This window comes from Chiloscyllium plagiosum, chromosome 3 (genome assembly GCF_004010195.1).
Source record: "Chiloscyllium plagiosum isolate BGI_BamShark_2017 chromosome 3, ASM401019v2, whole genome shotgun sequence".
NCBI classification, from domain to species: Eukaryota; Metazoa; Chordata; class Chondrichthyes; order Orectolobiformes; family Hemiscylliidae; genus Chiloscyllium; species Chiloscyllium plagiosum.
The window spans coordinates 66,733,741-66,750,747 of NC_057712.1; the positions used below are offsets into that span (position 1 = coordinate 66,733,741).

A 17,007-nucleotide genomic window follows, 5' to 3' on the forward strand; every position below is an offset into this window, starting at 1 on the left:
CCCCACTCCGGCCTATCACCCTCACCTTGACCTCCTTCCACCTATTGCATTTCCAATGCCCCTCCCCCAAGTCCCTCCTCCCTACCTTTTATCTTAGCCTGCTGGACAACTTTCCTCATTCCTGAAGAAGGACTTATGCCCGAAACGTCGATTCTCCTGTTCCTTGGATGCTGCCTGACCTGCTGCGCTTTTCCAGCAACACGTTTTCAGCTCTGATCTCCAGCATCTGCAGTCCTCACTTTCTCCACTAAAACATAGAGTGAAACATTTGAGTGATTTCCTTAACTGCCCTTAATTTCACATAGTTCAAAAATCGATTGAACCAACCCTCAAATTGTTGTTAACTAATTTTTGCTTGCTAGCTATAACTTTAACAAAATGCTGCTTTCTCTGTGTGTAATGTAAGTTTTTGTTTTTCATTTCCTTGCAGAGTTACAGACAGCCAGCTGCCTTCATCGTCACCCAGCATCCATTGCCAAACACAGTCAAAGACTTCTGGAGGCTAGTGTATGACTATGGCTGCACTTCCATAGTCATGCTCAATGAATTGGACCTTGTGCAGGTAGTTATAGTGACCTTAAAACTGTGGGAAAATGTTCCAAAGTTTGAACAATTTTAAAGTTTTTGCTTACTGAAACAATTCTCTTGTGTGATTTAGTCATCTTAGCCACATAAGTGGACAGACTGACTATTGCTGTTGATAAAATAATTTTTAAAATGCTCCAGTAATATTACTTTGTAGTATTGACTATTAGTGTAAAACTAGAGCTTTTAAGTTCTGTTCCCATTTCTAGTTTTTTTTTGTGTATTTGGTCAATCAACTTAAAAAGATTTCTTGTACACTTGGGGTGTTTTGCATTTTATTGATAGCCAGTCTGAGGAGGTTTTTTTGCCACATTTCAATAAGATTTTACTTGAATACACCATCAAAAATCATTCACTGATCCATTCACGGTGGCTCAGTGGTTAGCTGCCTCACAGCGCCAGGGACCAGGGTTCGATTCCAAAGTTGGGTGACTGTCTGTGTGGAGTTTGCACATTCTCCCCATGTCTGCGTGGGTTTCCTCCCACAATCCAAAGATGTGCAGGTTAGTTGAATTGACCGTGCTAAATTGCCCGTAGTGTACAGGGATGTGTGCGTTAGGTGCATTAGTCAGGGTTAAATTTAGGATAATAGGATACGAGAATGGGTCTGGGTGGGTTACTCTTCAGAGGATCAGTGTGGACTTGTTGGGCCAAATGGTTTGTTTCCACACTGTAGGGATTCTACGATTCAAATGTCGATTGAATATTCAAAATGTATTATGTATTAGCATGCTCATCATCAGAATTTTTTTTAACTTTGATTTTTGAGACAAACTTCTAAAACGCCACCATATTGCCCATTGTACTTTATTTGCATGTTTCAGAATAAGTGGATTCATGTGGTCCCTGCTCAGGATCAAATTATCTTCAAAGCATTTCCACAAATTTGCTAGCTTAGCATGAATTTGTTTGTATTTGGAGTATTTTTATTAATTTTGCTCTCTTTCCAACAGCCTATATTTGTTTTTCCAGCAGTGGTACTCACAATTATGTAGTGAACCTGATCATCCAGTTGATTCATTCTAAAAGTCTGACCAACTTGGCAAGCATTTGGATGAATCAGCCAGCATTGGGCTAAAGTATTCACAACTCAGGAGCAATGCACTTTCTAAGATGTCATATGTGAGATGTGAGGGAGTACGCAAGTGAGAAGATAGATGGTGAGGGATAGGAGAAGTGGGAGGAACATGGGGTGTGTGTGTGAGGGGTGGTAGGATTGGTTGGGGGAATAAAAAAGGAAGGGCAATCCAGTTTTGGATATGAGATCAGTGGGGAATAGAAGGAGTATGAGGAGAGGGATGATGGGAGCGTATGAGAAGAGAGGGTAGGCAGGTTTGTGTGTAAGACGAAGGAGGGAAATGGACAGTGAAAGAGAGGAGGTGAGATCGGATGGGACAATACGTGATAGGAAGGAGAGTTGGAGGATGTGAAGGGAAGGGAGAATACAAGCTGGTGGGAGGACAGGTGGGTGTTTGTCGGGAGGGAGAATGGTGTTCTGTGTGGAAAAAAAAGGGAACAGGGGACTGTGACGAGAAAGAAAAATGTGGCGATGTAAGCTGGGAGGGAAGCACAGGAGGATTTAGAAGATGAGGGGAAGGAGGAACATCAATGAGTAGTTGTAACCAAGTTGACCCTGGCGAAGCAGCATTTATTGGTGACCGTTTATTGCCAAGAGAGTGGCCAGCGCTTGAACCACATCTGACATTTGACAATGATGAAAAGAATTTGGGAATGATAGGTTTTCCATGATCTAGTTATTGTGGGTATTGAGGTTCTGGGTGTAAGCCTGGTGAATTGGTTCAACATGCTCTCTGGTGAGTAATTGGGAAGGGCTGAATTTAGTTCTCTTATTACTACAGTTTGGCCTAGATGTTAGACCCATCCAGTGAACTGGTGACTGTTCCATTAAATTCATAGGTTCAACTTAGTAAAAATTGGAGAAATACATTGAGAGTCAGGTGGAGAGCCACTCTGCCTTGCTACTGTTCCATAATGTTCATTTGATTTAACCAGGTAAGCTTTGTAAAAATTACTTTACATGATGTGGACACCAGTGTCAAACCCAGTGTCTATTTCTCATCTCTAACTACCCTTGATAAGCTGCCTACTTGACCCTCTCCACTCCTTTAGCTGTATTACCCCACACTGCGATGGAGTGGAGTTTTCAAGGATGTTGGGAGCCCATTACTATGAAGGAATTGTAATGTCTTTCCAAGTCAGATGGTCAATAGCTTCGAGGGAAACTTGGAGATTTGTTTGTTCCCAGGTATCTACTGCCCTTAACTTTCTTGGTGATACAGACCTTTAAGGATTCGGCAAATGCTGAGGAAGCAGTGTTGGTGAGTTTTTGCAATGTACCTTGTAGATGGTGCACACACTACTGCAGTGATGTTGAAGGTGATGGTCGTGGTGCTAACTAAAGGAGGCTGCTTTGTCCTTGATGATGTCAAGCTGTTTGGGTGTTGTTGGAGTTGCACTGATTAAAGCAAGTCGGGAATATTTCATTACAGTCCTGATGACGGGCATTGGGGAGATAGGTGAGCTACTTGGTGCAGAATTCAAAGTCTCTGACTGATCTTTGCAATTTTGCACATTGCTAGCTGGATGCTAGTATTTGAACAGTTTGGTTGGTTGTGCAGCAGGTTCCCAATGACAGGTCTTAAGTACTGTTGCCAGATTGTTGTCAGGGCCTGTAATTATTTGCATTATCCAGTGCCTTCAGTCCTTTCCCACTATCATCTAGAAGGGAGTGGCAGAAAATTGGCATCAATGATACTGGGTTTCCTGAAGGAGGCCACTTGGCACTTCTAACTGAACATGGTTGCAAATGCTTCAACCTGCCTTTTGCACTAGTGTGCTGGGCTCCCCATTATTGAGGATGGCAATATTTGTGGAGCCTTTTTGTCTGGTTATTATTTAATTTCCTGCCACCAATCATGATTGTTTGCATTAATAATACAGAACTTTGGTCTGATCTGTTAATTGTGGGATGACCTAGTTCTGTATATCATGGGTTGCTTCCACTGTTTGGCATGCAAGTATTCCTGAGTTGCAGCTTCAGCAGGTTCATACCTTATGTTTAGGTATGCCTGGTGCTGTTCCTGACATGCTGTCCGTGATGAGTAATGGTAAAGGGAAGGATCTGCTGGGCAATAAGGTTAGTTTGTGGTTGAATACAGTCCAATTACTGCTGATAGCCCACATTGTCTCACGATACATAGTTTTCATTATAAAATTCTAACAGGATCGGAAAGGGTAAACACAGGAAAGATGTTCTCTGACTGGGGAGGCTCGAACCAGGGATCACAGCCTAACAATACAAGGGAGGCCATTTAAGACTGCGATGAAGAGAAATTTCTTCACTCAGAGTGGTGAACCCATGGAATTCTCTGCCACAGAAAGTTGTTCACGCCAGTATGTTCATTTATGTCAAAAAAATGTTGCTATTATTCTTAGGGCTAAAGGGATCAAAGGATACGGGGAGAAAGAGTGAAAAGAATACATATTTTGATGATCAGTCGTTATGACATTGAATGGTGGAACAGGCTTGAAGGGCCAAATGGCCTACTTCTATTCCTATTTTCTCTGTCTTGAGTTGGCGCGGCGCATCTGTTCAAAATCTATCTCATGTAACACAATGACAGTGCACTGTGACAGGATAGAATGACTCCTCAATGTGAAGTTGCACTTTCATCTCCACAAGGACTTGTGGCATGGTCACACTTACAGGCATGTCATTGGAGATAGATCAGTATCAGCTGGATTGGTGAAGCAGGTTTTTCCTTTTTAGTGATTGCCTCGGCATCTGCTACAGTCCGAATCCACATTCTTTCAGACCAGCGGAGTCAGTTTTAGTGCTACCAACGCAGTCGTGGTGATGGACATTGGTGTGCCCACCAAGCATGCAGCACCCAATTTCAGTGCATTTTCCATTGGTGTTCAACATGGGGGAATACTGCTGTCAGCTGAGATGAGACGTGCTGGCAGTAAGACAAGACGCACCTAGTGATTATGTGGTGTCTAATATAATGCCTGTATGATACAGTGGTGTGTTTGACTGTTAGCTTTATGCTTGACTGGTCTGGCACAGCTCTCTAATGTTAGAAAAGTGATCGTTGGTGACCTATTTATGGTGATGGTAGAGGACAGTGATTGTAATAACAATGTTGGTTAGGCTTTTTTGTGTGATGTTTACTGATATTTTTATGGCAGATGTGTTACCTGCTACTTAGTTGTCAATTCGTGGAGGCTGGCCCATTCCTAGTGGTGATTGGCTCATCGTGTGAGTTTTGAATGGCTTTTCTCTCAATAAATCCTCAACTGCACTTTTGTGCAGAATTGTTAGAGGAACCAACACTTTGTACAGATGCATGTGTTTTATAAAATGTAGAAAATAATTTGGTGTTTTATATGCTGAAACATTCAGTATAGCTACCTCATAATTGCAGTTTGACCTGAAATGACATTGGTGAATCCTTTCCCATGACATATAATTAAGCTGACAAGTAATTCAGATCCAGGGTTCATAGCTATTTTAATCATTGTATGGATTTGTTGCTTTATGGCTCATGTAACCTGAAGTACAAATTTGTTTTTGTATATCAGGGATGCCCACAGTACTGGCCAGAAGAGGGGACACTTCGATACGGGCCAATTCAAGTTGAATGTATTTCTTGTTCAATGGACTGTGATTTAGTAAGTCGAATCTTCAGGATATGCAATCTTACCAGGGTAAGTGTAAATGGCACATATTTCTATCACAGGAACCATGGATAAGAAAGTACCTTTGTAATTTTTATTATACTCAAAAGTTTCCATTTGTTCAAGCTAATAATATTCTCATCTTCCTTTCCAATATTTCAAAACTTCAAAACAAAAGTGAGCAGCCTGTTTAACTGATACAATAATGATTTGGAAACGTTCGCTTGTACAATGAAAAGCCTCGCACATGATCTGGAAACTTATTTGAAGAAAAGAAGATGCAATGCAGGAGTATAATTTTTTAATTTATTCATTCATGAGGTGTGGACTTCATTAGTTGAGTCAGCATTTATTGTCCTCTCTAGCTACCCTTTAGGTGGTATTGAGCTACCCTCTTGAACCACTGTAGTCCATTTGCTGTAGGTACATCCATAATCCTGTTAAGGACAGAGTTCCAGGATTTTGACCCAGCGACCCCAAAGGAATGGTGGTATATTTCCAAGCCACAAGGTTAAGTGACTTTTAGGGGAATGTTTAAGTGATGGTTTGCCAATTGTCTGCTCCTTGTCCTCTGAGATAGTAGTGATCATGGAGCTTTGGTGAATTTCTGCAGTGCATTTTCTGGATTGTGCAAACAAATGTATGTGGATTTGGTACCAATCAAGCAGGCTGCTTTGTCCTGGATGGTGTCAAGCTTCTTAACTGATGTTGGAGTTTAACTCAACCAGGTAAGTAGGAAGTATTCCATCACACTCTTAAACTGTGCTTTGGTGTGGCCAGGCTTTGGAGAGTTCGGTAATGAGTTACTCATTACAGGATTTATCTAGCTTTTGACCAGCTGGTGTAGCTTCAGTATTTATATGGCATGTTAAATTCATTTTATGGTCAATGGTAACCCCTGGGCTGTTGATTGTGGAGGATCTAGGGATGGCAAGGTGAAGGGACAGTCATTAAATTTTCTCATGTTGGAACTTTCATTGTCTGACATTTGTGTGATGTGAATGTTACTTACCAGTTATTAGCCCGAATCTGAACATTGTCCAGGTCTTGTCATGTTTGTACATAGACTGCTTCAGTATCTGAGGATTGCAAATTTTGTTGAACATTGTGCAATCATCAGTGAGTATCCTCATTCCTAAAATAAAATAAATCCTCAATTTAAGGTGACATTTTGTACCATCTTTGTATTCATTTGGGTGGTAACAGTTATTGATAGAGTGACAACTTACAACTAATAATGCAATTTGGCCTCATTCAATTGAACACCCACTTTTTAAATGTGTTTGTCTATAAATCATCTGGCAATTTCCAAACATCATGATGATGCACTGCTGAATGATTTGGTGAGATTCTATTGTCTTGTTTTCACATGGTTGTTCCATTTCTTTTTGTTCCAAAATTATTTTACTTTGGCTCCTAGAGTAGCACTAGGGTAAAAGGAAGGTATAATCATTAAATAAGTTGTGCATTTAGAATAAGTTAGAATCACCCACCCAACTGTGTCACTTTATGAATTTAACCTGTAAATTATTTATAGAACAATTAACTTCTCACTGCAGGTAATTCTTCTGAAATATTGTCACACGGGTTTTTCAATCTACATTTTCTATCTACATATACACCACATCAATAACTTCAATAATTCACATGGAACAGATGTGAACATTTTACTTTACAGATCAATCACAATTTTTAATATAAACTGTAGCCACAATTCTAGGTCAATACGTATAATTTAATATTTTAAGTGAGCTTGATTGTATAAGAGTATGCCAGTTATAATTTATGGAATAGTGCAGCATACAAAATATCAAATCTTTGCACTGGTAACATGCAGTTTTGCTTCTCCAGTATCCACTTAATATTAATTCATATCCATTGTGGGTGGCATAGTAGCTAGCACTGCTGCCTCACAGCGCCAAGGACTCCGATTCGATTCCAGCCTTGGGCAACCATCATACTGGAATTTGCAGAATTGTGCAGGTTAGGTGGATTATCCATGCTAAATGTGAGGTTATGGGGATAGCGGGATGCTGGGTCTTCAGAGGGTTGGTGCAGACTCTAAGGGCCAAATGGCCTCTTTCTGCACTGTAGGGTTTCTATGTCCAAGGTAACACTGTCCCTGATTCTGAAATTGCCCCATGTGGAAGAAGGGTATTTTAGAGGGTCAGTCACCCATTGTCAATCTTATTTATTTTCTGATACCTGTAGAGTAACCTTGGTAGAGTTGGTTATATAGTCTGTTCTTTTAGTTGGTCAGCACTAAATTTGGAGATATGTCAAATGTTCAAATCTTTTTTTTGTATTGTCTTGTAAAAAGATGTAGAAACATAAAAATGACTGTCATAACTGACTGTGTTTTCCAACACTTTTTCATTTCTATGTGAATTAGTTGGGCAAGCAGAAATTTATGGATGAGACACTGTTTTAAGTTTGAGAAGGTAGGAGACTGACACATAATGTTAGTTCAATTCTATCTCTCAACACTGCCAGGGAACAAATTACTTTTCCAATTGTACATCAGTTTTCTGCCATGAAAATGCCTGATTGTGTGGGCTATGTGATGAGCGAAACATGAATTTTGGCAGAGACATAAACTCCAGTGTCACAAAATATTTTACACATTTGAACTTTTTACAGTAATTCATATATGTTTTGGTTGCTTCTCAATGCCTTCCTTTCCATGTTTTATTCCCCATTTTCTTACCTGGAAGAGTTTCAACCTTGCAATACTATCCTGTGGAATTATTTAATGTCTGGGACTCAGCCTCCTCTGCTGCATTCAAATCCCTTCGGAAACCTTTTCTGTCCAACATTCATTCACGGGTACGGTTTGTTTCTGCTGCCAGTTCTTCTCTGTGTGTCCATAACCCAGCACTTCAATTAGTTGTATTTTTTTTAAATGATATGAATGTATAGGTGGCCATGACAAATTTGTATTTATAGTTCATCCCTCATTGTGCTGGACACACCTTGAGTTAATTGAAGATGAACAGTTTTCATGTACTCTTCCTCTGCGTGAAATTCAATTCGCACATTGAATTAATTAAAATATCTGTTCCTCAGTAAGTGTAATATTGCAGGTTAATGTCAAGAATTGAGCGAGATTAGGGGCAGTTATTTTAGGAGTAAGTGAGGACTGCAGATGCTGGAGATCAGAGTAGAGCGTGTGGTGCTGGAAAAGCACAGCAGGTCAGGCAGCATCCGAAGAGCCGGAGAATCGACGTTTCGGGCATAAGCCCTTCATCATTTTAGCCAGATGGATCAAATTTGCTTAACACAATCAAAAAAATTAATTTCTTCATATTTTGCTGAATGGATTCAATTTTATAATTCGTTTCTTAATGAATGAGATCCAGTTGATTTGTTTTATCATTTGTGATTCACTAATTTGAATGCAGAGAATTAATTCAATTATGTTACTAACTCTGATCAAACAAATACATTTTGCTTTACTGAAGTGCTCAGCAAATTGGTGCAATCCTATGTTGTTGAACCAGGGAAATCGTAGAACTAAAATGCATGCTTGGAACCTATTCTGTTTGGAATTTAGTCCTGGATTTAGATTGCAGTCTGATCAGTTTTTGTAAATGAATATATTCAAATTGAAGGCCACAACATCTTTATAGTCTATAGTACTCTAACATAAGGTATCTGCGAAAAAAATAACACACATATAAACAAAGCTGGCAATGCTGCTGAAAAGAGAGTGTCTTAAAGGCATTTTAGAAATCCTGTAATTTACTTTAATACATTCTTGTTGCTAATTAATTTTGTAAAGCTAAATTAAAATGTTTAATTGACACAATTGAGCTATAATTTGTTAATCAAATATAAAATACAATGGTAATTAACAATCTTCAGTTATTCTATAAATTTTATGACTCCTCTGTGGCGCTAATCTGTTTTACAAATTGCTCCATTGAAGATAAGGGGAAAGAAAGTGAACAAAAAAACTTGTATTGAAATTTTTTAAAAAGTGAGAAACATCCTATACAATTTTTTTCAATAAAAAAGGTACGACCATTGGTTTGATAAATTGGTATCGCAAGAGTAATTTTGAGGCTAAAACTGTTTTAGATCAGACTGGCAAGTCAAGGCAGCATGCTGAGGAGCTGAAGAGTTGGACCTGAAATATTGTTTTTACTCTGAAGCGGAGGATGAAAAAGTTATTCTTGTATGAAACGTGACAGTATAAAAGGTAGCAGTCTCAATGGAATAGAGAGACAAGAAAAAGAAAATAAACCATTGATACATGAGAGCTATTGGGATGCATGATTTTTGACAGATACAATCACTCTTTATTGATTATGCAAGTCCTAAACCGCAAGTCAGCTTCCATAGAATTTTTCACAAGCAAAATCCAGATGCTGGAAGTCTGAAGTAAAACACAGAAAATACAGCGAAAGCACAGTGCTATTTATATTTTGACAAGATAGATATAGCACACAGACCATTAAGTGAAGGCATTTTTCCAGATTACCAACACTTGAATTTCCACTTGAGGATGATAAATATTGATTGCAAGCCAGTTTTTAAAAAGAATGTGCGGAAGAAAAAAAATACAATGCAGTAATGTTGGATCAGAGAGGCTCCTTTTCAGATTGTTTTAAGTGAACTCGGTGCCCAAGTAATGACATCACAAAGAAGTGAAGATGATTTTAAAATGTACATAAAGATATGATCCAGGCAATAGCTTGTTGTTTTTTCCCCGGGCAGTGGTGGGGTCATTTAAGGCCGTTACTGATTATTTGATTGCAGTTTAAAGCCACATTATACAGTTGAATTACGTGTATTGTATGGTGTACTGTTTAGATATTCAAATGAGAGAAAGTGGTTTGGCTAATTGGGAAATTTCAGCAGCAAAAGAGGGTTTGTGTGAAACTTACAATAGGACAATTGCCATGGGACTACAGTTTCTGTAAGTTTTTACTCCACTTGAAGCAGCAAACTTTGGATGGAGAATAAATTTCAGAAGTCAGATATGACCATCCGACATCTCCTAATTGCAAGTGGCAGTTCAGTGTCTCCACATTGACTCTGCAGTGGTCACGTCTCCTGCTAATATCACAGACACGTACAGACAGATATGTCCTAGATTTGGTAGTGATGCTGAGATCAAGCAGACTTTACCCCTTTTTCACAGCCTGACTCAGTCTGTGTGGATCGACTGGACTTGTACTACTTAGAATTCAGAAGAATGAGGGCGGACCTCATAGAGACATATCAAAATCCTGATTGGACTGCACAGGCTAGATGTGGGGAGAATGTTCCCGATGTTGGGGAAATCCAGAACTAGGGGTCACAGTCTAAGAATAAGAAGTAAGGACTGAGATGAGGAAGAGTTTCTTCACTCAGAGAATTGTGAACCTGTGGAATTTTCTACAACAGAAAGCTGTTGGGGTCAGTTCATTATATATATTCCAGAGGGAGCTGGACATGGCCATTGTGGCTAAAGGAGTATGGAGAGAAAGCGGGAATGGGACACTGCAATTATATGATCATCATACTGAATGGTGCTGCAGTCTTGAAGGGCCGAAGAGTGTACTCCTGCACTTATTTTCTCTGTTCTATCAGCTTTATTCTTCAGGATTCAGCCAGCTTGGTCAGTAATGGTGCAACCAAGCTACTCTTAGTGATGCATTTTGAAGTCCCCTATCCAGGTTACATTTGTATCCTTGCCACCCTTGGTATGTCCTCCAAGGGATGTTCAGCGTAAACAAGAACTGATTCATCAGAGAAAGTCAGTAGGCAGTAATCAGCATGAGGTTTGCTTGAAGGTTTGGTTAAGAAAAAGAGGTAGGCATATGTCAGGTAGAGACAGGATAGATCGAGCAAATCCTTAGAAGAGTATAAAGGCAGCAGGAGTATACTTAAGAGGGAAGTCATGAGAGCGAAAAAGGGGACATAAGGTAGATTTGGCAAATAGGGTAAGGATAATCCAAAGGGTTTTTATAAATACATAAGGAAAAAAGGGTAACTATAGAGAGGATAGGGCCCTTCAAAGATCAGCAAGGCAGCCTTTGTGTGGAGCCACAAGAGATGGGGAAGATACTAAATCAGTATTTTGCATCAGTGTTTACTGTGGAAAAAGACATGGAAGATATATAATGTAGGGAAATAGATGCTGACATCTTGAAAAATGTCCATATTACAGAGGAGGAAGTGCTGGATGTATTAAAATGCATAAAAGTGGAAAGATCCACAGGACCTGATCAGGTGTACCCTCGAACTCTGTGGGAAGCTAGGGAAGTGACTGTTGGGCCTCTTGCTGAGATATTTGTATCATTGATAGTCACAGGTGAGGTGTCGGAAGACAAACGTGGTGTCACTATTTAAGAAAGTTGGTAAGGACAAGCCAGGGAACTAAAGCCTGGTGAGCCTGAGGTTGTGGAGGGCAAGTTTTTGGAGGGAATCCTGAGGGACAGGATGTACATGTATTTGGAAAGGCAAGGACTGATTAGTGACAGTCAGCATGGCTTTGTGCATGGGAAATCATGTCTCACAAACTTGATTGAGTTTTTTGAAGAAGTAACTAAAGAGGATTGATGAGGGCAGGGCATTCGACGTGATCTTTATAGACTTTAGTAAGGTGTTCAACAAGGTTCTCCATGGGCAATTGGTTAGCAAGGTTAGATCTCATGGAATGCAGGGAGAACTAGCCATTTGGATTCAGAACTGGCTCAAAGGTAGAAGACAGAGAGAGAATTGTTGGAGAATTGTTTTTCAAACTGGAGGCCACAAGGGGTGCCACAAGGATCAGTGCTGGGTCCACTATTTTTCATCATTTTTATATAAATGATTTGGATGTGAGCATAGGATGTATAGTTAGTAAGTTTGGAGGTGTAGTGAACAGCAACAAAGGTTACCTCAGATTACAATGGATCTTGATCAGATGGGCCAGTGGGCTGAGAAGTGGCAGATGGAGTTTAATTTAGATAAATGTGAGGTTCTGCATTTTGGGAAAGCAAATCTTAGCAGGATTATACACTTAATGGTAAGGTGCTAGGGAGTGTTGCTGAATAAAGAGACCTTGGAGTGCAGGTTCATAGTTCCTTGAAAGTAGAGTTACAGGTAGATAGGATAATGAAGAAGGCGTTTAGTATGTTTTCCTTTGCTGGTCAGAGTATTGGAGTTGGGAGGTCATGCTGCGGCCTAAAGGACATTGGTTAGGCCACTCATGTAATATTGTGTGCAGTTCTGGTCTCCTTCCTATCGGAAGGATGTTGTGAAACATGAAAGGGTCCAGAAAAGAACTACAAGGATGTTGCCAGGTTTAGAGGATTTGAGCTATAGGGAGATGTTGAATAGGCTATGGCTGTTTTCCCTGGAGCGTTGGAGGCTGAGGGGTGACCTTATAGATGTTTATGAAATCATGAGGAGCATGGCTAAGATAAATAGGCAAGGACTTTTCCTTGGGGTGGGGAATCTAGAACTGGACGGCATAAGCTTAGGTTGAGCAGGCAAAGATATAAAAGAGACCTAAGGGGAACTTTTTCACGCAGAGGGTGGTGCGTGAATGGAATGAGTTGCTGGAGGAAGTGGTGGAGGCTAGTAGAATTGCAACATTTAAAAGGCATCTGGATGGGAAAATGAATAGAAAGAGTTTGGAGGGAAATGGGCCGGGTGCTGACAGGTGGGACTAGATTGGGTTGGGATATCTGGTCGGCATGGATGAGGTGGAACGAAGGGTCTGTTTCCATGCTGTACATCTCTGTGACTATAACTCTATGAACATGTTTGACCTGACATTTGATGCTATGAGACATCATGGAGCTCAAATTGAGGCGCATCTTCTTCCCAACTGTATGCTACATTGCTGCCACATGTGATCAGTCTGTCCTGCTAGTCGAACAGCATATATTTAGGGTCGGTGACAAAAGTGTCTGTGATGTTGTCAATGTTTACAAAAGGTATAATCCCATTCAATATGACACTGTCAGGCTGTTGCTTGGCTTCTCTGTGAGGCAGGTTCTTCCAATTTCAGCACAAACCCCCAGATGTTACATAGGAGGACTTTGCAGTTGTCTTTTGAAATGCCAATGTTGATGACAAATAGTCTATCCAGTTTCATGCCTCACTTTAAGCTTTGCAGCATTTCGAAATAACTGGATTGCTAAGTAATTTGAGAGCAGTTTACAGAGTCAACCATATTTCTGAGAGTTTGAAATGACCATGCAAACTAGACGAGGTAATTGATGTTTCTTTCCCTAATGGACATTTGCTAACATGATAATCTTTGAATTTTAGTTTTTTTTATTCAGTTCAAATGTCACCATCTGTTGTGATGGTATTCAAGCACATGTCCCCAGAGCATTAGCCTGGGCCTCTGGATTACTAATCCAGTGATTTTAGCATTATGCCACCAACTCCCCAAAAGGATTTACTGTTGCCCCTTTATGGGTTATACTTTTATAGTAAATATACTTTAATAACGTATTGGTGATTACAGTTTCATGCACAGTAAATCACATGGTGACTCCTGTTAACTGATTACACCAGATATTCAATTGTCCGCTATTGATATTTTGTATTTCGTGCAATCCAGTGAACAGTTATTCCACACAGCTCAATATTACTTTATAAACTCTGTGACCTAAACCATTACTTATGAGACACTTAAGCTGTATCCAGCAAGGGAATTGTTCACTGTGATTAGAAAATACACTATGAGTAGTTTCTTCCCCTGATTGAAATTAGGAATCCAAAGCCACTTTATAAATTGACGTGAAATTAATTTGGATAAATTACCATTGTCCGGCTCAAAGTGCCTAAAAGGCTAATTTCAAAGACATATATGGCTTGGAGCCTGGTATGTATGCTAAATAAATCCTTGACGTGTGTCAAGTTATCAATTTTCAGCTTTCCAAAAAAAAGCATCTATTTGAAATTGACTAAGTGACTTCATGATTGTTACATTAGAAGGAACATTAGCAGTTTTGCCTACTTCACCCCGAAAGTGAGAATCACTTACAAATGTAATGAAGTGATAAGTAATTTCAATTTGCTATTTGAGAAGTTATGTTTGTAAAATTATCAAATGTCAAGGAGCTTTCTTCATTCCATTTGATTGTATTTGATTTTTAATAAAGCAATATGTGTTAAACTAATTAGATTGGAAAACTAACGCACAATTTTTCTACTGTTTATGATTTAAACCTGCTGTTAGAAGTAGAAAGCAGGCGCATCTTTCTGAAGCTTGCTTCTTTAAATATATAATTTGGGATCTTATGATTTTTTTTTGGCCCCAAGTGCAATTTTATCTTAGATAAATGGCAGGAAGCGTAATAGCTCTCAAAAGAAAACAATGAGAGGGGTAGGACCAGAAGATGCACAAACAGGAAAGTTTCAACCTCCTGTGCTCTGGGCTTCATGACTAACTTGGCTTTGGTGCAGGCTGATGGCTTTCTGTCTCTCCCAGTTACTTCCTGTTACCATTTTGAATTGATATCTGACCCAGCATGTGCTGATTCAGCCTGAATGTTAAAATCATCTGAGCCCTAACACTGCTGTTAATGGCTATATTTGGCATTTGTCCAGCCCTGTACTCAGTTAAAATTTCCTCCAATGTAAGTAGTGAAGAAATGATACATTGAAAGATTTAATTATTGTGCATGTTATTGGGACCTGACCTATTCTTCTAAAACACTTAAAATTTTAGTCTTGCCAATGAGTAGTGCCCTGGAAGAAAGTTTTGGGAAAAGAAAATCATAGTAATATTTTTGCAACCCATGAATACTTCATTATGTTAAGTACAATGTTTAGACCAAAAAAATTTATTTTACAACTCTTAGTTTAGCTTGGATGAGAACAGGAATGTAAGTTTGCTCGCTGAGATGGAAGATTCGTTTTCAGACGTTTTGTCACCAAACTAGATGAAATCATCATAAGCATCCGGTGAAGCACAAGTGTTAGTGACCTGCTTTCTGCTTATGTGTTTAGGTTTCCTTTGTTTGGTGATGTTATTTCTGTTCTTTTTCTCAGAAGGTAGTAAATGGGGTCCAAGTCAATGTGTTTGTTGATAGAGTTCCGGTTGGAATGCCATGCTTCTAGGAATTCTCATGCGTGTCTCTTTTTGGCTTGTCCTAGGATGGATGTGTTGTCCCAAAGTGGATGAGAACATTTTGCTTACTTTCAAATAAGCAGACATTTTTTAAGGAAGACCCTTCTATTTGGCATAGCAAGGTCCATTTTTCCTAATCCCACATATTCTGGATTTGGCAATAAGAAGTGAAGTTCCTGTGACTTGGTGTAATATCCACCAGCTGAATGTTTATCTGATGCATAAATGCTTATGCATCCCTATATAAGAAACAAGATGTAAATATTGTAGTATTCAGAAATCCAGTAGATATTTTATTCCATCTACCCATCATGTGCAATCATTATATTCACAAGCACATAGTGTCTGAACTAACAATGAGCTGTTAGATTAGATCAGAGCAGAATGACAGAAGCAATGTAAGACAACAGACAGTGATGAAGGAAATGGGAGGAACGACTTCTGTGTTCATAGGCATGTTTTCTGAATTCCTCTAAGTATTTCTCAACCCAATTAACATTATTTGAAAGTTAGGAAAGAGCTTCTTATTTATAGAGTCATACAGCACAGTAACAAATCCTTCAGTCCAACTCTTCCATGCCAACCTGGTATCCTTAACTGAAGTAATCCCATTTGCCTTAGTATGGCCTATATCCCCCAACCCTTTCCTATTCATGTACCTGTCTATATTTTTTTAAAAAGTTGTTGTACCCACCTCCATCACTTCCTCGAACAGCTCGTTCCATACATGCACCAGCCTCTGTATGGAAAAAGTTATCCTTCAGATCCTTTTCAAATCTTTGCCCTCTCACCTTAAACCTATGCCCTCTAGTTTTGAACTACCCTACCCTAGGGAGTAAAAAAATCTTGGCTATTCATCTTATCTATACCCCCTCATGATTTCATAAACCTCTAAGGTCACCCCTCAGCCTCTGACGCTCCAGTTCTAGTCGCCACATTACCAAAACGATGTGGATGCTTTGAGAGGGTGCAGAGAAGGTTTATGAGGATGTTGCCTGGTATGGAAGGTGCTAGCTTTGAAGAGAGGTTGAGTAGGTTAGGTTTATTTTCATTAGAAAAAAGGAGATTGAGGGGGAACCTGATTGAGGTTTACGAAATCATGAAAGGTATAGATAGGGCGGATAGAGACTAGCTTTTTCCCAGGGTGAAGGATTCCATATTGAGAGGTCACGCTTTCAAGGTGAGAGGTGGAAAGTTTAAGGGGGATACATGTGGCAAGCACTTTACACAGAGGGTGGTGGGCATCTGGAATGAGTTGCCAGCAGAAGTGGTAGAGGCAGGCACGACAGATTCATTTAAGATGCGTCTGGACAGATGCATGAGTAGGTGGGGAGGAGAGGGATATATATGTTTAGGAATTGGGCAAAAGGTTTAGACAGTACATTTGGATCGGCTCAGGCTTGGAGGGCCGAAGGGCCTGTTCCTCGGCTGTAAATTTTCCTTGTTCTTTGTTCTTCTTTGAATAAAAATCCCAGCCTATCCAGTCTGTCCTTATAACTCAAACCTTCCAGTCCTGGCAACATGTAAATTTTTTCTGTACATTTGCTAGTTTAGCAACATCCTTCCTACAGTAGGGTGACCAGAACTGTATGCATGATTCCAAAATGGTCTGTACAGCCCTAACATGATGTCCCAACTCCTGTGCTCCATGCTCAGAC

General features: G+C 39.7%; 1 protein-coding gene across 10 annotated transcripts in view; it reads left to right on the top strand.

Moving 5' to 3' along the window:
- The window catches only part of ptprk (protein tyrosine phosphatase receptor type K), a 588,682-nt gene that overhangs the window by 553,529 nt on the left and 18,146 nt on the right, over positions 1-17,007 (top strand). For all 10 annotated transcript variants that reach the window (XM_043683654.1, XM_043683667.1, XM_043683662.1 and 7 more), the window contains 2 exons: positions 431-562; positions 5,191-5,316. In XM_043683654.1, the coding sequence (XP_043539589.1) occupies positions 431-562; positions 5,191-5,316 (258 nt within the window). The remainder of the gene's footprint in view (positions 1-430; positions 563-5,190; positions 5,317-17,007) is intronic.